At 45.9% G+C, this 27192-nt stretch overlaps 1 protein-coding gene across 1 annotated transcript in view; it reads left to right on the forward strand.

Moving 5' to 3' along the window:
- LOC124711185 (rabankyrin-5-like) overlaps positions 1-27192 on the forward strand; it is a 431684-nt gene that overhangs the window by 56961 nt on the left and 347531 nt on the right. Inside the window, exon 3 of the mRNA XM_047241114.1 lies at positions 10872-10969. Coding sequence (XP_047097070.1) covers positions 10872-10969 — 98 coding nt within the window. The remainder of the gene's footprint in view (positions 1-10871; positions 10970-27192) is intronic.

The following is a 27192-nucleotide window of genomic DNA, read 5'->3' on the forward strand; positions in this document are numbered from 1 at the left end:
ACTGTTTCACGTCTTGTCCTCCAGGATGGTCTCTGGCAATCACTCTTCCAGGTCTCGTCCTATAGGATGGACTTTGTAGCAATGCTTTGGTTCTTTCTGGACACCTTGCAACCCACTGTGTGGCAGCATCCTCTTCTTAGCCATCTACCTTCACAATGTAGAAATGATAAGTTGGAGACATCCCCCTATATGTCTCAACCCCTGCCAAGCTGACTTCTATAATGGACATATCAGTGACAGGGAACTGCTTCAAGCTCTTGCCTCGTTTCATGATATGGCTCCAAGCCATGATTTTATTCGTAATCAGATGATACAACTTCTGAATTTTACTCAAAGGCTACATCTATTCAAGATCTTCACCCATATTTGGCATGAAGATGTCTTCCCTTCACGCTGACAAGATAGCATCATCATCTCAGTTCTTAAGTCAGGCATAAAATCAATGTCTGGTGACAGATGCTGACCAGTGAGCCTCACAGACATGCTCTGCAACCCATTTGAAAGGGTGGTTGCCAGCATATTGTAATGGGTTCTCAAATCTCGAGGTCTTTTGTCCCTCTTATCAGTGTGGTTTTTGGGACATATGATCCACAGCTGATCATCTGGTCAGCAATCCAACATCCTTTTTTTTCCAACATAAGGTTGCAGGCTTTTTTGACCTATGTAGGCCATACAAAACCAATTGATGCCATCACAGTTTACTTAACTTCTGTGATGGACTTTTGAGGCTCTTTAACAATTTTTATTTACCAGTTTTTATCCAGTCAGTTGTTAGTGGTTTAGAGTTGCTATTTCACTCAGCTCTCCACTCACCATGATATTTTCACTGTGCAGTGCTCCATGCTGAGTGTCACACTCTTCCTCATCACCATCAATGGGCTAGTGACCTCGTTCAAGCTACTCATTACTCCTGTGTTGTGTGTCAATGACTTTTGTATTTGGTGCAGCTCGAACTCCATAGCCTTGCCTGAAAGCCAGCTTCAGTGAGCCATCAGAAGGACTTCCACTTGGACCATTACCCATGGTTTTCAGTTCTCTCCTGCAAAAAAGCAACTCAAGAATAGGAGATCCAGGAATACAAATCAATTGACCACGTATTGCTTGCTGAGGCACAGAAGAAATATGAATGCCTGCATCCTGTGTATGTGAGAATCAATTACCCTAACATCACGACGTAACTCCCCCCCCCCCCCCCCTCTCCCAGTTCTGCCTTCCCCAAACCAGATCTTCCTCCACTGTCCTCTCCTGTTGTTCCCGCAGTGCCTTCTCAAGGAACCAATTACTGTACCCAGCTGGAGAAGCGTTATCCTTCAGCATCTAGCAGTGACAGGACTCCCTCTTGGGATCCCTTTCACAAACAACCCCAGACTGGAGACCAAACACCAAACAATGTATGAAGGAGCCACATCCTATGGGTCCAAGGCTGTCCACTCTTTGTCTTCTTACCCAGTGCAGATAGCACCTTGAACAAACTTTTACCACCAAAGGCTCCTCTGGTGCTCCCAGAGGTGTCAGGTCCCCCCCCCCCCACCCCCCCCCCCCACCCCTCCATGCGTTAGGATTCTGAGCCAATATTTGTGAATGTGGTACCATCCCCACTGGTGACAGACAGTGATCCTGTGGCATGGCCTGTTCTTCTAGCCCGTTTCACCTAACGCCCCCACCAATCATGTGATCATTCAGTGGAGCTGTAATGGGTACTACTGTCACCTACCAGAACTTGATTCTCTTCTGTGGTTTGTGTGGCTCTCCAAGAAACACATTCACTGGTGTGAATCTTCAAGTTTTGGCGTCGCAAAGACTGTTCCATTAAGTTTCGGGTGTGCAGCCGCAAGAAATCTCCTTCTTCTAATATTTCGGCTGTGCAACATTCAGTCATCTTCAGAGTGAGCCGCAAGACTGCTGCTCCAGTGCTCGCTTTGTCCCTTTATACTGTTATACCGTGCGACTGCGCATGCGGCCACAGATGCAAATGTGCCAGAGACGTTGGGCGGCAGAGACGTGCATAATGCGCGAGTTGTATCTATGACTCCGCAGTTGATCTGTGTTGGCATATCGATATATCAATGTGAGCTGCACTGTGACGACGTCTTTGCGAGTTTATTACAGCAAGTGCCGGATTCCAGGATTTATCAAGATTGAAACCACTATCTCTATTAATTAAATTTGTCGTCAAGCGAATTTCAATTGCCTCCTTCACTATCGAGTCCCAAAAGGATGATGTAGTTGCCAAAATTTCGACGTTGTCATACAACATATTGTGACTCTCTTTCCCACTTAAAGAGTGTTCGAAGACAATGGGTACTCTCCACAACAAATACAGAGAGCACTGAAAATGAAACCGAAAGAGGCCACAAAGAAAGCAGAAGAAGATGAAGAAACCTTTAAATCGATGGCCTTCCTGCCATATGTGGGTAGCCTCTCATCAAAAATAGGACGTATTCTCGGCAGACACAAAGTACAAGCGATTTTTCGTCCTCCACCCAAGATAGCTGCACTTGTGGGCTCCATCAAAGACGATTTGCTGCTTCGAAAATCTGGAGTTTAAAAAATTCCATGTGAATGTGGCCTTTCTTACATCGGACAAAGCCGGCCGCGGTGGTCTAGCGGTTCTGGCACTGCAGTCCGGAACCGTGAGACTGCTACGGTCGCAGGTTCGAATCCTGCCTCGGACATGGGTGTGTGTGATGTCCTTAGGTTAGTTAGGTTTAAGTAGTTCTAAGTTCTAGGGGACTTATGACCTAATACGTTGAGTTCCATAGTGCTCAGAGCCATTTAAACCAACATCGGACAAACAACTCGTACTGTCCAAGAAAGATGTACAGAACACCGGAGGTACACACAACTTTTACAACCTAACAAGTGGGCAGTGGCAGAGCACTGTATTGATAATGGTCACAATATGTTGTATGACAACGTCGAAATTTTGGCAACTACATCATCCTTTTGGGACTCGATAGTGAAGGAGGCAATTGAAATTCGCTTGACAACAAATTTAATTAATAGAGATAGTGGTTTCAATCTTGATAAATCCTGGAATCCGGAACTTGCTGTAATAAACTCGCAAGGACGTCATCACAGTGCAGCTCACATTGATATATCGATATGCCAACACAGATCAACTGCGGAGTCATAGATACAACTCGCGCATTATGCACGTCTCTGCCGTCCAACGTCTCTGGTGCATTTGCATCTGTGGTCGCATGCGCAGTCGCGCGGTATAACAGTATAAAGGGATGAGGCGAGCACTGGAGCGGCAGTCTTGCGGCTCACTCTGAAGATGGCTGAATGTTAGAAAGCCGAAATATTAGAAGGAGATTTCTTGCGGCTGCACACCCGAAACTTAATGGAACATATTTACTGATGACCATTCTCCAATGCTCCATGATTATTGTGTGCCCTGTCAGCACCAATTCGGTGCCGAGAGGAAGTCTGAAGGAGTCTATACTTCGGTACACACAGATGTCATTAGTGCCAGCCTGTCTAATAAATTTCATGCATTCAAAGAGACTCCAATCATGTATGTGGTTTTCTTCCCTCCGCTTCTCCTGGTGGAAATTTATCATCCTCTGCCATCTTCATATCCACCATACTATGTTGACACCCAGTTTTTTACTCTGCAATGGGTCGCCCTCCTTCGTACTTGAGCGGCCCCCTCACAGTAATCCGTATTTTGCTGGACTGCCACCACTATTTGGCCTTTGCACTAAATACGCCTTCGCACCTTTCATATCCCGGGTGTTAGCAGATGACCCCCACATTGTTAAATCTGTCCTTGAAATTTTTCGTGAAAATGGTTTGTCCTTCCAGGTTAAGTACCTGGATTTCTCTTTGGAAATGGAGTTCCCCAGACAGCATTGGTTACGGAGGCCTTGGCCTTGCCTCCACACCGGCCAGATTCTCCCCTTCTTTTGCCTACATTTTGTCTGGTCTTTCATTCTGTTTTATTTCCCCTTTTCTTGTGCCTTTTTTCCCTCGTTCTTGCCCTGTTCTATCATGATCATGGTGTGGTTTGAGGTTTGGTAGGGATTGGTCGCAGTGCTGGTGCTCCGAAGCGCATAGCATCTCTGGATTGTCCCTGCTCTCGCTGTTGTCTCTCTGACCCTCCCCTTCCTGTTCTTTACTCTTCCTGCTGTTGCAATATACTCTTTACCTCTTTGTTTGCCCATTTCCCCTTCTCTTGACTGGACTGTGCTGTTTGTGTAGTTCCTCCCTTGGTTTCTGCCACCTTATATCATGGGACAGATGACCTCCCTGTTTGGTCCACTCTCACAATCAACCAACCAACCAAGCAAGCAACTTCATCCATGGTTCACAGCATATCATGTGAGCAAAAGGGCAAGCTGATTTTCATACAAGCGATGATTTCTAAAACCATACTGATTTGCACACATTAGCTTTTTGGTCTCAAGAAAATTTATCTTATTCAAACTGAGAATATGTTCAATGATGCTGCAGCAAACCAGTGTTAAGGATATTGGTCTTTACTTTTGTGGATCCGTTCTTGTACCCTTCTTATATACAGGAGTCACCTGCGGTTTTTTCCATTCATTTGGGGCTTTGCAGGGGATGAGAGATTCATGGTAAATGTAAGTAGGTAAGGGGCCAATGCAGTAGAGTACTCTTTGTAAAACCACATTGGGATACTTTCTGAGTGTGGTGATTTGTTTTTCAGTTGCTCAATGTGGTGGAGTGTTATCACTATGTGGGACTTGCCTTCAGTGTCTGGTTGACATGGCTTCCCCATCTTCGCGTACTTAAGCATATGTTCTGGTCACACTGTAATACTCTTCACTGCCTCAGTAACACCAGCTTGGCTGTAGACCACTCTACACTGTTGTGGCCTTACAAAGCTCTGGCCCTGTTCTGTCTTTAATATGAGTCTCACATAAGGCTTGGTATCACCTTTAGTATTGCGGATACTGGAGCTGATAAACCTTTTTTGGGTCCGCCTTGTGAATTAAGTTTTGGACTAGCCGTGTGAACAGCCTAATCACAGAGGCTGGGAACCTCTGCTACAGATCGATCAGTCAACAACTGCTGCTTATGTCCATTATAATTATCCGGGCTGTTATGCCGTGGTCGGTTGATGAATTCCGTGGTGATTCCCAACGTTTCGTCTCCGACTGCGGGAGACATCTTCAAGGGGGTCCGTAGCTTGATGGAAGGTCCAACACGCACACTGGCTCGCTACTGCAAGTGTGTGTGTTGGACCTTCCATCAAGCTACGGACCCCCTTGAAGATGTCTCCCACAGTCGGAGACGAAACGTTGGGAATCACCACGGAATTCATCAACCGACCACGGCATAACAACCCAGATAATTATAATGGACATGATATTTACGGCCGTGAAAGTTTACATTTTAGTAACTGCTGCTTAACTATGCAATACAAATTCTTTGCTTCACTGAGCATTCAAACTAGCATAATGTTTTTTTCTAGTAGGGAGATCCAGTTCCCACTACTGCAGCCCAGGACTGGAGTCACAACCACAGTTCATATACAGTGTCTCTACTCTGAACTTAGATTTGGCCCATTGTCACTTCTTATCAGGAAGCAATTGCATGCGCTCCCATAGTGCATACCCTTTCATTGGATCTGTCTCTAGTATCCTTTGGACCAAAAGACACTGTTGACTCCATGGTTTTTTGCTGACTATTCCTGGCTGTCCTTGAATTGCTGGGTTTGGAAGTAGTGTACACTAATGACTCCATAGTTGACAGATGAACTGGTTTTGCCCATTCGCATGCCAATTGCAGTGAATTGTACTCCCTGCCAAACAAATTCAGCATATTTGCTGGAAATTGGTGGCCATCACCTGGGCCTCAGTCAGATTCTTTCATACACTGACATTCTTAATCAGCAGTGATTCGCTGAGTAGTCTTCAGACTATTGACTTGTGGTATGCTTGACACCCATTGGTAGTGGCTATCCAAGATCGTGTCTCTGACCTCCATCAAGTCAGTCATCTTTGTCTGATCCCAGATCACATTGGGATCCCAGGAAATGTACATGCTGACCAGTTGGCTATTAGGGTGCTGACTTTGGAAATGGGGGTACAGGAACAAGACCTTTGGTCACCTCTACACAATCAGTTGTTGGAGGCTTATAACAAGTATTGATGTGCCCTTGTTTCTGTGAACAAACTGCAAGCAATAGAGGGGATCACAACACTGTGACAGTCTTCCATTCATACTTCTCACAGGAAATCTGCTGTTCTGTCAGCTTCACATTGGTCGCACTTGGGGATTCATTGCCACATAATACAACCTGGGGATCCACCACAATGTCGGTGTGGTGCCCAACTGATGATGATCCACATCCTACTGGACTACCTCAATTTGGTCACACATTACCTCTGGTGCTAGCAGGCAATGCCAAACCAGTTGACTTGGATTTACGTTTTACCCGTGAAGATGGTTTTTACTACTCTCTGTGAGGTGGGGCACATTGGCCTCATCACCTGTTTGAGGAATTGATGTGCTATGTCACTTGCCCGTGGTGGTCCAACCTGAGTCCTGCCCATCCCATCCTTCTACTTCTTATTCTTTTCCATCTGTCATCAGTTTACTATCTCGTCATTGTTCTCTTTCTGAAATATTGTCTTGTCCACATTGCTGATTTTCTTTTGGTAATGGAGGGAGAGGGAACAGCAATAAAATGCAGAGGTTGCAGCTCCAATTGCTTAACATATCCCAGGGGCCTCAAGCTACTTTCTGGGTGGGGCAACTCACATTCATCCTTGTACCCCTCTCTCACTTCTGTATGCTTCTGTCTGTTGGTTTTATTGATTCTCGGTTATAATCTGGTTCACTTGGATTTATTTTCTGTGTCCTTCCTCGCTGAGGACTCTTCTTGGCTTGACATGTATGGGTTGGAGGGACTGTTGACCTCATAGTTTGATCTCTTTAATCCCATCAATCCAATAATCCAATCTTCCACTGCATCATATTCCGGCAGCAGGACAAGCTCACTCATGGCTCATTCTTATCCCATTCTCTTACTGCATTTCACTTCCCAACCTCAGCCACCCTTTCCTCTACCTGCACCTCTCCATCTCCATCCCCCTCTCCCCACTCCACTTGACACCACCTGTTACACAAGTCACAGTACGATATTGCATCAGTGTAGCGGTATGTGTATACCACACATGTGTAGAAGGCGTATAATGGATCTGTACAGAAAATCATTTCATTGTGCATTTTCCTGCCCCCGGACTTCGTGATGGCTGTTGATGTGACACTAGTCACTCCCTAAGCAGAAATACAGTACATGTCAAAAGTTTTCGATCACCTATCACAACTATGGATTTGTGGTTAAAACAGGGATCATGATTTGACTATTCCATCGTGTCCCTGTTGTGACAATAAAAGACAATAAAAAAAAGTATAAACATGTAAAAACTAAGTGCCCCTGTTGTGCATTTGACTAGTTGTTCACATAGAAGGGCATTGATGAGTATCCATAACAGGCCTCATTCCTTCAGCTGTATACTTGCATCAGTTTGCGTTCATTTCCAGTATATTGTGTGCATCTAGGTGTGTGTGTGTGTGTGTGTGTGTGTGTGTGTGTGTGTGTGTGTCTACCAGCTAAAGTTCATACCATATTACCTCCTCGTGCAACGAAAGCAGGAGACTGGAACTGAAAAGCATGCCGTAATGCTTAAGTTCATACCATATTACCTCCTCGTGCAATGAAAGCAGGAGACTGGAACTGAAAAACAGGCTATTCTACTAGGACAATAGCAAAAAAAAGTTGGCATGTAAACTGGTTGGCATGCAAACTGGTGCCAATGCATGTGTTTCATGATCTGGAAGACCCTGAGTAACATCATACAGGAAAGATAAGCTCATTTATGTACAGAGTAAACATCAGAGGATTTATACTGCATCTAAAATTTGCAAGGAAGTAAATAGTATGTGAGCAGCTGTAAACTCTGTCTCAGCGTTACAATTCTGTTTTGTTTTAAACGAGTGCATAGTGGTCAAAAACATGTATCACATAAACAAAATAAGGTGAAAAGATTGAAATGGGCACAGCAACACAAAAACTAGAGTGAACAGCAATGGCCCAAGGTGTTATTCATGGACAAATCTGTTTGAAGTATTTAAAAGCCATCGTCAAATATTTGTTCATAGACTTCGTGGAGAACATATGAAGAGTCAGTGTGTGATGTCGACTGTGAAGCATGGTGGAGGGTCGGTCTTGATATAGGGATGTTTTGCTGGTGATCTAGTGATAATTAATGGAATATTAAAGAAGTAAGGAAATTACAGTATACTGACCAAGTGTAGTTCCATCTGGCAACACTTACTGGTCATGGGTTCATTCTGCAGTAGAAAAATGATCCGAAATATGCTTTTGAATTGTGCAGATGTTATGACAATACGAAATAGAAATGTGGAGAACTGAAGAATATGATTTGACAAAGTCAGTCACCTGACTTAAATCGTATAGGCCTCTTATGTTATGAACTTGACTGGGAGTTCAGAAAACTGAGAAAGTCTAATGCAGAAGATTTGTGGAATAATTTCCAGATGTGTTGGACTCCAGTATCTGCAAAAATACTACAAAATTGTTTCTCCAGAATGCCAGGAGTTTATGCAGCTGTTCAGAGGGCAGAGGGTGGATACTTTGAAGAGACTACAATCTAAGCCATATTTTATTGTACTAGCTGATAGAGAGAAAAGGTATTTTGTTGGTCCATTTAGTTAGTACAATATGTTTGTACATTGAAATAAAGTATGAAGTTTTTTATCATGGGTGATCAAAAACTTTTGACTTGTAGTGTATGTACATACCACATCCAACATATGTTGTAACTCTAGTTGTCACTGATGATATAGCATCTTTATTGTCACTGGTTCCCTGCTCAGTGTTAGCTGACTGAAAAAGTTTGGGTCTGTTTCAAGATGTTACCATCATTAGTCAGTCTCCATTTTCTCAAAGTAATTTTCAGGGAACACATTTAGTGCAGTATTACATAAATCCATCTCGGTGTCAGCTGGTAAGTTTAAATTTCTCTCTCCATTACCAGAGCGGGTTCCAGAGATATATGTGCAACATGTGTAAGCTTCCCCTGAAGTGTAATCAAACTGTCCACAGCAACCCTGGAGGCAGTGTGTATATAAAATAATCCAGTTAGAACGTTTATCACACATTTAATGCTTCCTGCACCTAGGTTATTTCACATTTGCAATCTGTAATAACCACTCTAGATATTATGAAGGGCTTTTCTATGGCAATACCTGCACTACCATCGTAGGTGTACTACTCTTAGTAACATCTCATGATCAATTCATTTCTAGGTAACTGCTGTTACAGAGTAACTGCTTCTGTCATCACAGGAAATTGAGTAATAATTCATTGCGTCCTGTGATAGGGATGTCATCAGATCACATACTGACTTTTGGGGCAACTGTCTAATGTGGAAAGGACAAGATGCACAATATTAGTACATTTGATGGACGTAAGGTAATGGCGAGTAATTGAAGCAAGAGGTGTGTCATCTCAGAGGTCAAGCAAGAACAGGGCATTTCACATACCATTATCTAAAACAATGTTTGCTAATTCATGATAAGTCATGTTGATGACAAGTCATAGTTGACTGTGGGTGATAGATGATTGTGGAAGATGAGCTATAGTGCAACTGATTATTCATTGATTCAGTACTAGAAAAAAGTGGCAGATTGGCCATACTACCCAGACTGCTCATTTCTGTGGTGTACAGAAGCAATCGCCCCACTTGTATACCTCTTCCCTCTGCATGTCGTGGGCCATAGAGAATAGAGCATGTGTAAGGACACTACAGTTGGATGACCAAAGTATGAGAATATATGGCCTGGATTCATCGTGCTGAAGTGTTGTCAAAGGTGTCTACAATACATACAGACATGAACACAGACAATGTTCTGAAACACTCTTAAAAACTTCTGTGGCCTGCAGGGCTATCTATTCTCAATCTCTAGTGTGCCATCAAGCAAGCTGTACATGCATTGAGCCCAGCTCTGGGTTTTCTCTGTGAGTACTGGTCGGTGATTGAGCTGTTGTGGATCAAGTTGGATCTTAGAAGGTCTTGATGTCATGTGGAGTCCAAGCCACTATGTACTGCCACTGTCATCAGAGCATTAGATAAGCATCAAGTAGATACCTCTAATTTTCTTGTTAATGGTTGTGTGTCATTCCTGAAATACTGTTGTTAGCCATTTGACATCCTCTGCTGGATAAAAGCCTCCTCTAAACTTGTCTGTGCGTTAACATTTTTAGTTACAGAGACCAAGCGAAGTGGCTCAGTGGTTAGCACTCTGGACTCGCATTCGGGAGGACGATGGTTCAGTCCCAAGTCCGGCCATCCTGATTTAGGTTTTCCGTGATTTCCCTAAATTGCTTCACGCAAATACCGGGATGGTTCCTTTGAAAAGAGCATGGCCGACTTCCTTCCCCATCCTTCCCTAATCCGATAAGACCAATAACCTCACGGTCTGGTCTCCTCCCCCAAAACAACCCAACCCATAGTTACAGACATTAAAGTTTAGCCTGGAAGTTTTTCTAAAGTCTTACATGCACCTTTCATTAGGTTATCTTCTCAGTTTCTTCTAATTTCTTGGAGGTGCTCCAAGAACATCCTTCAGCTATCTACAGTCCATTCAACTGGCTACATGTCTGTTGAACTACACTTCATCTGGGGGTTGGTCTTAGTGACCCTTCAGTGTTCTCCATATGTCGCTGTTATCTCTGCAGAGTCAGAGTTTTTCATTTTAGTGCCATTTTAAATCACCTTATTTTCAGTGTTTTTAATTGTAATTTTAAATTTTTTTATTTTTTGCTATTAACTGTTGGAATAAAATTTTAAATTGTTTTTATTTTTCAGTGATATAAAGGTGAAACTGAGTGGAAGATTAGTACCTGCTCACCGTCTTGTACTAGAAGCTCGAAGTGAACACTGGGGTTCGTTGTCTGACAGCTTAGGTAAACTGAGTACTTCATATATTACTTTCAAAATTCCCTGCACTAAAAAGAAATCTCTTCTGGAACCTTGCCTTTCAGCAAAGAAAAGAGTAATTATACTTGCTCTGAGAAAGCAGTAAATTTATTCTTTTTGAGTTAATATTAAAAATGTTTTTTTTATGGCTACATTGCAGTTACTTAATTCTTATGATGCTATTACATATAATTAGAGAGGACACTTTCAGTTTTGTTGACAGAAAAAAATATGTGGCTCTAATAAAGTGTGGCTGACACTTTTTGTTCATTAGGTTGTGCGCCAAGGGCTGAGATTAAAACCAGAATCTTGTTTATATTGTAGTCTAGACATAAGAATGTGTTGATTCTAATCCACCCAGGAAATGATAAAGTTATCCTACCACCCATGCAGGTTTCTTAAGTAGTAAGAGTTACACAGAATCTGCATTTGTACACTGGAAGCCAGCAAGCCACATTGGGGTGGATGGTGTACTAAAAACATTTTCCCCACCTTCCCTCTTCTGAACATGGGGAATGTGTGAGATGAATGAGTGTCAGGATCTCTCTTGACATGTCTCAGTTTTTTTCTGTTATTTTCCTCTTTGGTCATTAAGAAAGATAAGAGTTAAAGGAAGTAATACCATTCTTTACTTACATTGCTAAGCAAGTTCTTAGAATTTTGAGTGTAAGGTTTTGTAATATCTATTTTGTGTCTGACTCTAATGCTGACTGTACTAAATAGTGACAAAGTGTTAGTTGCATGTCCCTTAAATCATAACTCCAGTATCTTGCTATGGTGTGAAACAATCTAGTTCTGCAGTTGTCACACTTTCTCAGGGGAAAATATGGCAACATGCTGACAATTTACATGATTCTCTTTTACATTAATCTTAAGCTTCATTCATTTTTTATTCATACTCGTGGTTTCAGTTTGTGTTTAAAGTTAATTTTATCGTGCATGAAATTCTTCTTAGGTGAGTGGCCAAAGATAAGTGAGGGGTAGAGTGTAACTAATTTCTCCTTTTATTTTCAAATTGCAGGTGATTGTCAACAGCTAGTTTCATGAGGAAGTAAACATGCTGTGACATGCCCAACTGTTTAAAGGGCAAAGTTAGGTTTTCTCTTGAGGTATAATTATTGAATAATATTTAGTTCATCTTTATTTTTGATGGTGGATACTGAAAACTTGGACTTCATCTCCAGATTGTGCAGTAAATCTTGGAAACTAAAAATTGAGCCCAGTATAAATTGTGTAAATAAATACAATGCTTCAGAGATTCGTGTGCCATTTATTCATAAAGTACATTATCATTTTATGATAAACATTTCGTTCCACAGGAACATTACAATAGCTTTATAACTCAGAATATCCAAGTAAAAGTTAATTTCACAGGGGAATGTATACATTTTTCAGTCCTCACTCATTTTCTCCACAGAACTACCGTATTTACTCGAATCTAAGCCGCTCTTTTTTTCCGGTTTTTGTAATCCAAAAAACCGCCTGCGGCTTAGAATCGAGTGCAAAGTAAGCGGAAGTTCTGAAAAATGTTGGCAGGTGTCGCCACAACTAACTTCTGCCTTCAAATATATGTCGCGCTACACAGGTATGCTTTGCAGGCACAAAGATAAATACTGGCGCCAAAACCTCTGCGTCAGTAAATAAATTAAAAGGTAGAAGAATGTAAACATTATGCCATGTATTCTTTCGTGTTTGCTGCTATTTCATTTAAATCCTGTCTGCCTAATAAACTACGAAACTAGAGCAGCAAACGCGGAAGAATATACATATCATGTCTTGTTTATATTCGTATTATTCTTATGCTGAATAGTGATACAGTCAGAAACTAAGCACGGCAACTGACTAGATTTTTAAATCTAAGATGACCCTAATTTCTGTGCAGAATGTAATGTACTAAAGAGTCATCTGCAAAGATTTTCAAACGGAGAAAAATTTTCACTAAACTCTCTTTCAGAACATCTTCTATCATATGCAGTCTATTATTTGGTTCGTGTTGATCATTATCAAAGAATGCAGCAGTGTAAGTAACAACAAATAGCAGTCTCTTGCCATTGTTTCACTAATGATACAATTCCTCTCTCTTTTTTTTTATTTATTTATTTTTTTTAATTGTAAGCGGCAGTAGTGCACACAAAAGCAAGGCATGCCACAAGTGATGACAGGGCGTAAACACTCATTATCAGAATGAGACAAACAGTGCACGACACAGTACAATAATGCATTTTCAGCTTAGAGTGACATAAACACCTATAACAAAGAGAACGGCACTTATCAGATCAAAGCAAAATAAACAATCGATTCAAACCAGACGAAGCACGCGAAAAAGGAAGGGTACCCGTATAAAAACGGATGGAGCGCTTGACACATAGCAATGGCTACCTGGTAAAGCTTAACTGTTAAGCTTACGTCTCGAACCAAACTACTGTAGCTGTATCTTCATCCATTCGACCTCAATTGTGTTTCACGTTACAATGGACCAACTGTTTTTCGATTTGGAGGGGCGGTCTAAAACTTTTCTCTCACCTTGAATTTCGAGTCTCAAATTTCAGGAACGGCTTAGATTCCGGAAAAATTTTTTTCCTTGATTTCGAGTCTCATTTTTCGGGTGCAGCTTAGATTCGAGTAAATACAATAGCACTCCTGAAAGAAAGGATATTGCGTTGACATGGCTTAGCCGCAGCCTGGGGGATGTTTCCAGAATGGTAGACCACTTGCCTGCAAAAGGCAAAGGTCCCGAGTTTGAGTCGCGGTCTGGCAAACAGTTTTAATCTGCCAGGAAGTTTCAGGTAGGGTTTGCTCACACCCTCTGGTACAGGCCAGGCCCAGGAGGGCTGATTGCCTAAACTGCTACCTTCCCAAATTGTCAATTGGCCCTTCTGTCAGATGTTTGACTGGTGTGACCTAAGGCAAGAGAGCACCCCAGTTGGAAGTAGTGCTGGCAATCACGGGGGATTTACTTGCAATGAGCCAATCACCATGTTACTCTACATTTTGTACATGTAAACAGAATGAGGCTAAAGATTCCAAGACTCTCTCAGCTGCACCTCGATTCCTCGTGGTATCACATAGTGAAGTAGTTCAGTCCTTTGCTATGGTTAATCCATAATTCAGAAAGGTATTGATGGACTTGCCGGCTCTGTGAAACCCTGCTCTCGTTTATGCACTGACAATTTGCTTTTGGAGACTAATTGTGATTCTCAAGCACAACAACTGCTCGCAACTTCGGTCTCCATAGCTATCCTGTTCATGTCGAGCCCTATTAAATGTTGAATTCTTCATATGGAGTTACTTACACTAGTCTACTCGATGGTTTGACCAAGGGAGAAATCCATGCTTACCCCTCTGATCAGGGCGTCACTGCAGTCCATTGGGTGATGAAAAATGTTGATGCATGCTTAGTGCCTATATGCACTCTTTTTCTCTCATTTGATACAGTAGTGCTTACATCAAAGATGAAAGCAGGCTATGAAGTCGTCATGGCATGACTGTACATTCCAAACCTGAAGTGATGTTACCAGCGTCAACATTACAAACGTACTCAAATGTCCTGTTGAAACATGGGCAAATGTGTTACTTGCTGTAAGGATGCTCACAAGGGCGATTGCCCACGTCCTCCTCCCCGCTGTAACAGTTGCAATGGCGACCATGCAGACTCATGCCCAGAATGTCCCACGTATCTTGATGAGCGGGCCATCCAGCAGATCAGGGTGAAGGAAAATTTACCTTACCCTGTCGTTCGCAAGTTGTCAGCTAATCAAAAGCCCTGTGTTTTACCATCTGGCACTTACAGTACCATTCTTGCTACACCTCATTCCCAAAGGACATGGCCATGCAGACTTGAAACGCCAAATTCAGCACCATAGTTGTAAAATCAGCCAGTGTCACAGTATCACCCCCATCTACTTCTCCTCTAACTGTGCAACAAGCCCTCAAATTTTGGCCTCCAGTGGCAAAATCACCTACTACACAACTGGCAGTCTGAAAAGGACAGAAGGAGTACTCCTGCGAAGACATCCTTCCAGCCTACAAACATCTGAGACTTCATCTGCCAACCGCAAAGGCCCCAAGAAATCAATCAAAGGCAAACAGGCTTCTCCTTCGCCAACTCGGAGATCCTCTTCTATTGTATCACCACTTGATACCCTCACTCAGTCAACCTCTGTTTCATCAGTGCACACTGCCAACTGTTCTTCAACCTGGAATCCGCAGGCAGACCCAGTGAGAATGCTGATGCCTTTGTAGATCTCGTGGAGCAGGATTGTCTAACCTCTGCACCCAGTAGCAATGAGTCTTTGAAGGCTCACACTCGGCAGCTGCTGAGATAACTACACTGAATTTTTTTCCCTCCTCCCACCCCCATTACGACTGTCCTCAAATGGAGCCAACAAGAAGAATCATGGCTAACTTATTGGACAACTCCCTCAACCCTTTTTGTTGCTCTGTGACTTCCTGCTCTTCCAGAATCTCTTGGCTGACCTTCTCAATGCATTCAACCTCACCTGCCCTAACACTGGAGCAAGCATGTTTCTTTCAGGCTCCACACACACACTTATTCCCATTTCAACCTCTCATTCTGCTGCCTAGCTTGCTCATCGTCTTCAGTGGTCTGTTCTGTCTCGCACGAGTGACCATTTCCTGTGTGCTATCCATTTGCTGACTCATACCCCATCTACGTGTAAACCCAATTGGCAGCTTGCTAAGGTTCACTTGAGGCTTTCTGCTCCCTGGTGACCTTCAACAAACAACATTTCCCCAGTTGTGATGGGCAGGTAGAATACCTTACAGATGTTATCCTTGCCAACGCGGAATGTTCCATTCCTCGCACTTCAACTTTACGGTGCCATGTACTTGTCCCTTGGTGGACTGAGGCATGCCGTGACACAATTTACATGTGAAGACCTGCTCTCAACATTTTTAACTCTTATCCTATGATGGTGAAGTGCATTCATTATAAACAGTTGCATGCACAGTGTTGTCACATTCTTCAGGGCAGCAAAAAAACTACCTGTATTTCATTTACTTTCTTGTAACTGTTCCATTCCCTCTTCCATTGTGTGGGCCAACCTCTGACGGCTCTCTGGACCTAGGTCCATTCCCAAATTTCCAGCCTGACAATAGCAAATGATGTCATTGTGTACACCATTGCTACCTCCAACATATTGGCTGCTATTTTGCGGAGATTTTGAACCCCATCCACTCCCACCTTGACTTCCTACATCAGAAACAAAAGAAAGTGACAGTCGTGATACCAGTCTCCTCAGAATTGTGCATGCTACAATCCCACCTTTACTTCACAGGAGCTAGATCATGCTCTCATTCATCCTAACCTTCCACCCCAGAACCAGATGATGATCACATTCAGATGCTGCAGCACCTAGCACATTGGGTCAAGCATTTTCTCCTTCATATATGCAATCACATCTGGGCGTACGGCATGTTTCAAAGATGATGGTGTGAAGCCACTGTCATACCCATACCTAAGCCTGGTAAGGACAAACGCCTTCCTTCTAGCTACTGTCCCATTTCTCTCACCAGCTGTGTTTGCAAGGTTCATATGATTCATGCCGGGCTGGTATAATGACTGAAGGCTCACAATTTACTAACCACTGCGCAACGTGGATTTCAAGTGTGCCATTCTTCAGTTTACTATCTCGTCACTTTGTCAACCAGTGTCAAGACTGGTTTTCTTGTGCAATACCAGACTGTGCCCATGGTTTTTGATTTGCAAAAAGCCTATGACACCTGCTGGAGGGCTGGTATCCTCTGTACTCTCTACACGTTGGTCTTCCAACGTCACCTTCCCCACTCCCTTCAGGAATTCGTAAAAGACCAAGTTTTGAAAGTATGTATGGGTTTGCACTTTTTGGACACCTTTCTGCAGGAAAATGGGATGCATCAGGGCTTCAGCCTAAACAACATCCTCTTTGCTATCACCATTAACCCTGTTATGGCCTGTCTCCCATCGGGCATCTTTGGCTCCCGTTTTGTGAAGATTGCAGTTCTCCGTGGGCTTGTCTCCTTGAGTGGTACCCTCAGGACTCAGCATTCATTTTCTGGGTAGGGGCTCGGTGTCTCTGGGTTTCCTGAGCTGAGGAGTGGTAAGTGCTACCAGCCCCTTGTCACCGTAAGCTCTGGGCGTGCTTCAGCAACCACTGTGCGGCACAGTGGTGGAATGTTATATGTCTCAGGGAATGGATATCTTGGCTTGACCACATGGATCACAAGGATGGTGAAAACCTATATAAAAAAACCTCTATTTGAAGGTGTGCTGCGTGCTGATGAAGTGCACGGTTGTTGAGGTGGAACAGTCATTAGCGGGAAACCTCTGGGAACCTGCTCCACCTCAGTTGTATTAGGCTTACTCAAACACGTGGGACTCTTTCTGAGTGAACCCTTGTTTCCCTAGCTGCTCGTGGGACTGAGATGGAACCCTCAAAAATTATCATCTCCTCCCAGTGGAAAGGGTGTACCACCTGTGAGTATTCACACCCATACATCCAAGAGACCCCCCAGGGGGTCCACAACTCTTTTGTGGACACGTGCGTAGCGAGCGCGGGACCCCGAGCTAATGTGGCCCTCCTTCCTTTCCGGGCTGCATACCTTCCCTTCCCTTTCCGCATCCTTCCCCGTCCCCCATCTTCGCCCCCCCCCCCCCCCACCTCTGGCTCTTTCCTTCCCTTTCTCCCCCTCTGGGAGTATGGTTTGTGCCTACGTCCGGAGACGGACGCTCGAAACTGTTACAAATTCCTTGCTTTCTACACTTGCAAGTCCTCGTCCTTCCTCTGTCCTTCTCTTTCCTTCTCTTTTCCTTCCCTCTTCTCTTTGCCCTTTTCTCCGCTGCGGCGTTTGAGACCCCCCTCTTCTTTCCTTTCCCTTTCTCTTTTTTCCTCCCTGTGCGTGTCTGAAGGCCGACCCACGCACTTCCATGCGTAGCCGGTGACGGGGGTAACGTGTAATTCCCCGCCCCGGGTAGACAGGTAGGACACGTACGTACCCCCTGGTAACGGCCAGGCCCAGGGAGGGGTGATTACCCGAGCTGATACCTTCCGAAAGTGCCGATTGGTCCCGGAGAGGTTACCTCGTTGGTCTTTCCACCGCGACGATTGGCCTCTATATACTGCACAGGTCGAGTTTTCTCCCTCTTTGTCGGGTTGTATTGATGACGTCCTACGTGACGTGTCTGACGCGATTGTTCGCGCTGCTAACCTTGCTGTCCCGCGCTCATCTGGACAATTTCGTCGTCGGCAAGTCCCGTGGTGGAGTACGGCCATTGCCATTGCCATCCGTGATCGCCGTCGAGCTTTGCAACACTTTAAGAGGCACCCATCTGTAGCCAGCCTTTCTACCTTCAAGCGCCTTCGCGCTAAAGCCCGTTATTTAATCAAACAGAGCAAGCGGATGTGTTGGGAACGATTCGTTTCTTCCCTTGGTTCCACTGTCCCTCTGTCACGGGTATGGGCTACACTTCGCTCTCTCCAAGGTTGCCATCGGCAGTCCACCCTCCCAGGCCTTCACCTCCCAGATGGCATTTGTACGGACCCATTCGTTCTCGCAGAACATCTTGCGACCCATTTTGCAGTGGCATCAGCGTCGGCCTCCTATCCAGCTGCTTTCCTTCATCAAAAACAGCAGGCTGAAGCTGTCACCTTATGTTTCACCACTTGTGAGTCAGAATCTTACAACGAACCTTTCACTGAATGGGAATTTCTTTCTGCTCTATCTGCTTCTCATGATACGGCTCCTGGCCCAGATTCCATTCATAACCAGCTGCTTCAACATCTCAGTGCTCCACAACGGCACCATCTTCTTCGGGTGTTTAACCGTATCTGGCTCCAGGGTGACTTCCCTTCTCAGTGGAGGGATAGCATTGTGGTTCCTGTCCTTAAGCCTGGTCAGAACCCCCTATCTGTTGACAGCTATCGGCCAATTAGTTTGACCAATGTTGGTTGTAAGTTACTTGAACGGCTGGTAGCCCGTCGGCTCACTTGGGTCCTCGAATCTCGGGATTTATTGTCCCCTTACCAGTGTGGCTTTCGAGAGGGACGATCTCCAATCGATCATTTGCTTCGCTTGGAATCCGCAGTTCGGCAGGCTTTTTCCCAGCGCCGCCATTTGGTTGCAGTGTTTTTTGACCTTCGCAAGGCCTATGACACGGCCTGGCGCCATCACATCTTACTAACCCTTCATCAGTGGGGTCTTCGGGGCCCACTCCCGATTTTTATCCGCCAGTTCCTGATCCATCGGTCATTCAGAGTTCGAGTTGGTACTGCTTTTAGTTCTCCACGGACCCAGGAGACGGGCATCCCACAGGGTTCTGTCTTGAGTGTCCTTCTTTTCCTCATTGCTATCGATGGACTTGTGGCCTCTGTCGGTCCCTTGGTCGCCCCTGCCCTGTATGTGGATGATTTCTGCATTTGGGTTAGTTCCTCCTCGATGGCATCTGCAGAACGGCAGCTCCAGGTGGCTATACGGCGTGCCTCTGCATGGACCCTCTCCCACGGGTTTCAATTCTCTCCTTTAAAATCGCGGGTGGTCCACTTCTGTCGCCGTACTACGGTCCACCCTGATCCAGAGCTCTATCTCGCTGCACAAAGATTGCCTGTGGTTCCACAGTTTCGTTTCCTAGGTCTTCTTTTCGACACCAAGCTCACTTGGCTGCCCCATATCAGACTCCTGAAGGTAGGATGTTTCCGTAAACTCAATGTCCTTCGCTTCCTTGCCCACTCCTCCTGGGGTGCGGACCGTTCCCTCCTCCTCCGTCTTTATCGTGCTCTAGTTCTGTCACGTTTGGACTATGGTTGTCAAGTTTATGGTTCAGCTGCTCCTTCCACGCTGCACGTGCTGGATCCAGTCCACCATCGTGGTATCCGTTTGGCCACCGGTGCCTTCCCTACTAGCCCTGTTGATAGTCTCCTGGTTGAAGCTGGGATCCCCCCCCCCTTTCTGTTCGGCGGTCCCAGCTTCTGGTGTCTTATGCCCTTACTATCCGTTCTTCTCCCGCTCATCCTTCCTATTCTATCCTATTCCCAGACCATGGACGTCGCCCGCCTGACTCCCGCCCTCGGGCGGGTTTACCGGTTGGGCTGCGCCTTGCATCTCTTACCCGTGATTTTCGGCTTCCTTCTTTGTCCTGTCTTCCTCGCTCCCTCCCCTCCACCCCTCCTTGGTTAGTTCCTCGGCCTCGAATTCGGATGGATCTCCGCCGCGGTCCGAAAGATTCCATCCCCCCGGTGGTGTTCCGTTCCTTTTTTCGCCAAATTTTATGGGAGTTTCGGGATGCTGTTGTTTTTTACACTGATGGCTCTAAATCTGCTGATCATGTTGGGTATGCCTTCACGTCCTTTGTTGGAACGGAAAATCATCTACTGCCACCCTCATGTGGGGTGTTTACTGCGGAATTGATGGCAATTTCCCGGGCCCTTACCTTTATTAAACAATCCCAACACAACCGCGTTTTGTTATGTACGGACTCGATGAGTGACCTTCTTGCTATTGACCGGTGTTTTTCGCGCCATCCCTTGGTCTCTGCCATCCATGACCATCTCGCTGATCTTCACCGTGCTGCTTGTTCCTTTGATTTCCTATGGGTCCCGGGCCATGTGGGTATCCCGGGTAATGAGCTCGCTGATCGTTTGGCTGGGGGAGCAGTTACTTACTCCCCGTTTTCTGTAACCCCTCCTGCAGCGGATTTACGGCTTCACATCAAATCCCACTTTGCACAGTCATGGGCCAATTCTTGGGAGGCTACTCCACTGTCTAATAAACTTCGTGCCATTAAGGTGAATACAGGCCCATGGCGTTCTTCCTTTCGCCTCTCCCGCAAGGACTCGACCACACTGTGTCGTCTCTGCATTGGCCATACCAGGCTGACCCATGGTTTCCTTTTGCGTGATGAGCCACCCCCGCTATGTGGTTGTGGAGCCTTCCAGTCAGTGGCCCACATTTTGGTTGAATGCCCCCTTCTTTTGGCTCTGCGTGCTAAGTACAGACTCCCCCACACTTTACCTTTGATGTTGGCTGACGATTCCCGGATGGTCTCTCTGGTTCTAGGTTTCCTCCGGGAGAGTGGTTTTTATTCTCAGTTTTAAAGTTTTTAATCTCCCTCTGGTGTTGGGGCAGGGCGGTGAGTGTTTGGGTGTCTCCCACTGTAGGCAGTGTTCAGAGATTCCCGATTCACCTCCCTGACCGGAATCCTCTTTTCTTTCCCTTTTACTCTGTTTTTACCCCTTCTTTTTAAGGCTTGGTTAGTTTTTCTATTCCCATACGTACTTTCTGCATTATAGCAGTTGTACCTTTTAAGTCACAGGTGGTCTTGCCTATGCTGTTTCAGCATAGTGTTGGGTTCGTTCTCTTGCCAACTTCCCTCATTTGTTTTTACTAATGACAACGTGACTGCCCTTTTCCGTTTCCCCTTTATCCGTTTTATTTTTCTGACTATACTGAGATGTCCCGTTAGCAGAATGGAGTCTATTTGAAACAAGGGACTGATGACCTTGCTGTTTGGTCCCTTTAACCTCAAACAACCAACCAACCAACCAACCAACCGATTGGTCCCTCCGTCCGTTTGTCGGGAGGTGTGACCTGAGGTGTGAACAATCACCTAAGGCTGGTGTGCCCTCAGTGAGGGTCCCCACAAGGGAGGAGCGCGCCATCGGAGACGCCGGTAATCATGGGGGATTCTTCCGCAATGATTTCCTCACCTTCCACTATGTCTGCTCACAAACGTAAGTTCACTGAGTCTCAGCCACAGACGGTTCTTCCATCGTTGCCACAGTTCCTTGTTGTTTCTTTGTCTGACGAAGGTCACGACTTCTCCACGGTCAACCCTTTCATTATTCAGAGAGGTGTCGATGCAATTGCAGGTCCTGTAAAGTCTTGTTCCAGATTACGGAATGGCACCCTGTTGTTAGAAACACACAGTGCCCTCCAGGCACAAAAATTGCTGCGTACTTCTCTGCTCCACACCTTCCCTGTCCGGGTGGAACCGCATCGTACCTTAAATTCCTCGCGTGGAGTAGTTTATACACGCTCCCTCGATGGATTGTCTGACGAAGAAATTCAGCACTACCTGTCTGACCAGGGTGTAACGGCTGTTCATAGGGTTCTGAAAAGGGTTGACACAAACATCATTCCAACCCGCACTGTCTTCTTGACATTTGACGAAGTTCAACTCCCATCAAAAATCAAAGCAGGCTATGAGATAATTTCCGTTCGCCCTTACGTCCCAAACCCTACGCGTTGCTATCGATGTCAGCGGTTCAATCACACCAGCCAGTCCTGTTCCAATCCGGCCAAATGTGTTACGTGTGGCAAGGATGCCCATGAGGGTGCTTGTCCACCTCCATCCCCTCGCTGCATCAACTGTATGGGTGACCACGCTGCTTCCTCTCGAGATTGCCCCGTTTTTAAGGACGAAAAGCTCATCCAGGAAATAAGAGTGAACCTTCGTCGGGTTCTGCTAAATCTCGAGCCCAAAAGTCAGACGCCAAGTCTTCGAAAAAAGAGCACACTCGTGAAGAGAGTTTATGTACCGCAACTTCACAGCCATCGGTTCCTCCTTCATCTAAACACCATACTTCCAAGAAGGCTACAAAGAAACACAGTTCCTCTCCTTCTCTGCCAAGGCGTGTCCCATCTACAGCACCACCTGGCGGAAATTGCCCTCGGCCGTCTTCTGTGTCGCCGAGGCGCACTGCTGGTGGCCGGTCAACCGGCCGATCGCTGGTGGCAGGAGCTGCTCCTGACCAACCTATGGATCAGGATCTTCTGCCTTCGACTGAATGCCATTCCATGCTGTCGGTCGCAAGCTCTGAGCAGTCGTTGAGTTGACAGCACCCTTGGTCACATTCCTCCATTTTCTGTTCACCCTATGTCCATTATCCACTGGAATATCCGTGGCATTCGAGCCAATCGGGATGAATTGTCGATCCTCTTACGATCCTACTCGCCGGTCATCTTCTGTCTTCAGGAAACAAAGCTGCGTCCCCATGACCGCTTTGTTCTCCCTCATTTTCAGTCCGTCCGATATGACCTCCCCTCTGTTGAAGGCACTCTAGCCCATGGAGGACTCATGATTCTTCTCCATGATACTCTCCATTATCACCCAATCCCCTTAAACAGTTCCTTCCAAGCTGTCGCCGTCCGTCTTTCCCTTTCTGGATACACGTTCTCTCTTTGTACGGTATACATTCCATCGTCCACACCAATGGCACGAGCTGATCTCCTTCATCTTCTTGGTCAGCTTCCACCCCCCTATTTGCTGGTTGGGGACTTGAATGCCCACCACCCGCTTTGGGGATCTCCACATCCTTGTCCACGTGGCTCTCTATTGCTAGACGTCTTCCACCAAGCGGATCTAGTTTGCCTCAACACTGGGGTCCCCACAGTTTTGTCTGCCTCCACGACAGATTTATCTCATTTTGACCTTGCGGTCGGTACTGTTCTGCTAGCTCGGCGCTTCGAATGGTTCGCGCTTGATGATACACACTCGAGTGACCACTTTCCATGTGTTCTTAGACTGCAGCCTCAACTGCCATATATGCGCTCGCGATGCTGGAAGTTTGCCCAAGCTGATTGGACACTTTTTTCGTCTCTAGCGACATTCGATGACCGTCACTTTCCCAGCGTCGACGATGAGGTCACACATATTACCGACGTTATTCTTACAGCTGCGGAACATTCAATACCACGCACCTCCGAATTGCCCCGGCGCACCCCTGTTCCTTGGTGGAACGAGGCATGCCGTGACGCAATATGTGAGCGGCGACGTGCTCTTCGCATTTTCCGTCACCATCCAACTTTGGCCAACTGTATCCAATATAAGCAGCTCCGTGCGCGATGCCGTCGCGTCATCCGCGATAGCAAGAAGGCAAGCTGGAAATTCTTTATTAGCTCATTTAACACCTTCACACCCTCCTCGGAAGTTTGGAGTCGGCTTCGACGGTTCTCAGGCGCGCCTAGTTTCTCCCCGGTCTCTGGGCTCACTGTCGCGCATGATACCTTAGTGGACCCCGTCGCAATTTCTAACTCATTGGGTCAGCACTTTGCTGAGATTTCGAGCTCTTCAAATTACCCGCCAGCGTTTCTCCCAAAGAAACGTGCAGCGGAAGTGCGACATCTTGCTTTCTCCTCTCAAAATCACGAAAGCTACAATACTGTTTTCTCCATGCGGGAACTCCAACATGCCCTCTCATCTTCTCGCTCCTCCGCCCCAGGACCGGATGGTATCCATGTCCAAATGTTGCTGCATTTATCAACCCATAGTCTGCGTTACCTCCTTCGCCTTTATAATCGAATTTGGACCGACAGTACCTTTCCCAGACGATGGCGGGAAGCTATTGTCGTTCCCGTTCTGAAACCTGGAAAGGAAAAACATCTCCCCTCTAGCTATCGCCCCATTTCTCTCACGAGTAGTGTCTGTAAGGTTTTGGAGCGTATGGTGGATTACCGTTTAGCTTGGTGGCTGGAATCCCGCAGTCTTTTAACACCAGCCCAATGCGGATTCCGAAAGCATCGTTCTGCAGTTGACCATCTTGTTGCTCTCTCCACTTATATCATGAACAATTTTCTCCGGAAACGCCAAACGGTAGCAATATTTTTTGATCTGGAGAGAGCATACGATACCTGTTGGAGGACAGGCATCCTCCGCACACTGTTCTCTTGGGGCTTTCGAGGCCGGCTGCCCCTTTTTCTTCGCGAATTTATGGCAGAGCGCACATTTGGGGTGCGGGTGAACACTACTCTCTCCCGCACTTTCTCCCAAGAAAACGGGGTACCCCAGGGCTCCGTGTTGAGTGTTGTACTGTTTGCCCTTGCCATAAATCCAATTATGGATTGTCTCCTTCCTGATGATGTCTCGAGCTCCCTCTTTGTGGACGATTTTGCGATCTACTACAGCTCTCAACGGACCAGCCTTCTTGAACGATGTCTTCAAGGATGTCTCGATCGCCTCCACTCGTGGAGCATCAAAACCGGCTTCCATTTCTCACCCAGTAAGACCGTTTGTGTTAATTTTTGGCAATGTAAGGAGTTTCTTCCGCCCTCCTTACATCTAGGTCCTGTCAACCTTCCGTTTTCAGACGTCGCTAAATTCTTGGGTCTTATGTTTGACAGAAAACTGTGCTGGTCCTCCCACATTTCCTATCTTTCGGCTTGCTGTCTGTGTTCCCTTAACACCCTCCGTGTCCTGAATGGTACCTCCTGGGGAGCGGACCGAGTGGTCCTTCTCCCCCTCTATCACGCCTTAGTGCGCTCGAAATTGGATTATGGAAACATAGTCTACTCCTCTGCTCGGCCGTCTATTCTTCGGCGTCTCGACTCTATCCACCACCGTGGATTACGTTTAGTGTCTGGAGCTTTCTACACCAGCCCTGTGGAAAGCCTTTATGCTGAGACTGCTGAACCTCCACTGTCCAATCGGCGGGCAGTCCTTCTGAGTCATTATGCTAGCCATCTGTCTTCCATGCCTGCTAATCCAGCCCATGACCTTTTTTTCGACGCCTCCTTTGATGTAGGGTATGCAGGCCGCTCCTCCTCCCTACTACCCCCGGGAGTCCGCTTCCATCAACTGCTCCATTTTCTTTCCTTCCGCTTTCCTAAAACCTTCTAGACAACTTGGGGTACAGCACCGCCTTGGCTCCATCCCTGGATCTACTTGCTCCGTGACCTTTGTCAATTTCCCAAGGATGGTACCCCTACACTTGTTTATCGTCGGGCATTTGCTGCTCTATGTGCACAAATGACGGACACCACATTTATTTACACCGACGGCTCTAAAACATCGTTAGGTGTAGGGAGTGCCGATATTGTTGGCGACACCCCAAATCACTTTCGGCTTCCCGACCAGTGTTCGGTTTATACTGCGGAGCTTTACGCTGTTCTCCAGGCTGTCCACTACATCCGCTGCCATCAGCGGCTACAGTACGTAATCTGCTCAGATTCTCTCAGCTCTCTCCTCAGTCTCCAAGCTCTTTACCCTGTGCACCCTCTGGTCCACTGGATTCAGGACTGTCTGTGCTTGCTCCACCTGGGGGGCGTCTCGGTGGCGTTCCTCTGGCTCCTGGGACACGCTGGTATCTGTGGGAATGAGGCGGCCGATATAGCGGCCAAGGCTGCAGTCTCTCTTCCTCGGCCAGCTATTCAGTCGCTTCCCTTTACCGATCTACGGAGCGGTTTATGTCGCAAAGTTGCTCAATTATGGCATGCGCATTGGTCAACACTTCCCCATAATAAATTGCGGGAAGTGAAAGCCCTTCCTTGCGCTTGGACCTCTTCCTCCCGAACGCGTCGTCGGGAGGAGGTAATTTTAGCTAGACTCCGGACAGGGCACTGTCTTTTTAGCCATCGACATCTTTTAAGCGGCGATCCTCCCCCACTCTGTCCCCACTGCTCTCAGCTGTGGACGGTAAGACACCTTTTAATTGAATGCCCCTATTTTAATCCGTTACGCTCCCGTCTACAGCTATTGCCTGATCTATCGTCGATTTTAGCAGATGACACGCGCTCAGCCGACCGCGTTCTCCAGTTTATTAGTGACAGTGAAATGACGTCAGTCATTTGAAGCTTTTTTTGGGACAACTAACCCCTTTCTGTAGTGGATTTTTAAGCATTCCTTCTGCTTTTAGTTTCTCCAATTTTATGACTTTGTTCCCATTGCTGCTGGTTTTAAATTTCGGTTTTTTACTGTTTCCTAAGTCACGGGCTGGGCGCTAATGACCATAGAAGTTTTGTGCCCTAAATCCAAAAACAAAAACATCCAAGAGAATGAGAGAAGCCAACCCTTGCGATAGTAAGAATACTTTGGACTTCAGTAACAGGGCTCATGGATTTGTGAATAACAGTGTGTTTCTGGTGATAAAGAGGAAAGAGGGGACATTTGAAAAAAGTGTCCCCTTCTACATCCATAAGGGTTTGGAAGGCCTTGCTGGTACCTTAAAAATTGTGATCGTGTAATGGCTCATTGTTGGTAGAAACTAACAGGTCAATGCAGGTGGCACTTTTCAGAAATTGCACTTTTCAGAAATTGCACTTTTCAGAAATTGCACTTTTCAGAAATTGCACTTTTCAGAAATTGCACTTTTCAGAAATTGCACTTTTCAGAAATTGCACTTTTCAGAAATTGCACTTTTCAGAAATTGCAGAAACTGGTTAAATATGATACCATTGTTGAGATGCACACCTCTCTCAACTCCAGTAAGGGCATTGTCATGTG

Source organism: Schistocerca piceifrons, chromosome 8, assembly GCF_021461385.2.
Source record: "Schistocerca piceifrons isolate TAMUIC-IGC-003096 chromosome 8, iqSchPice1.1, whole genome shotgun sequence".
Taxonomy (NCBI): domain Eukaryota; kingdom Metazoa; phylum Arthropoda; class Insecta; order Orthoptera; family Acrididae; genus Schistocerca; species Schistocerca piceifrons.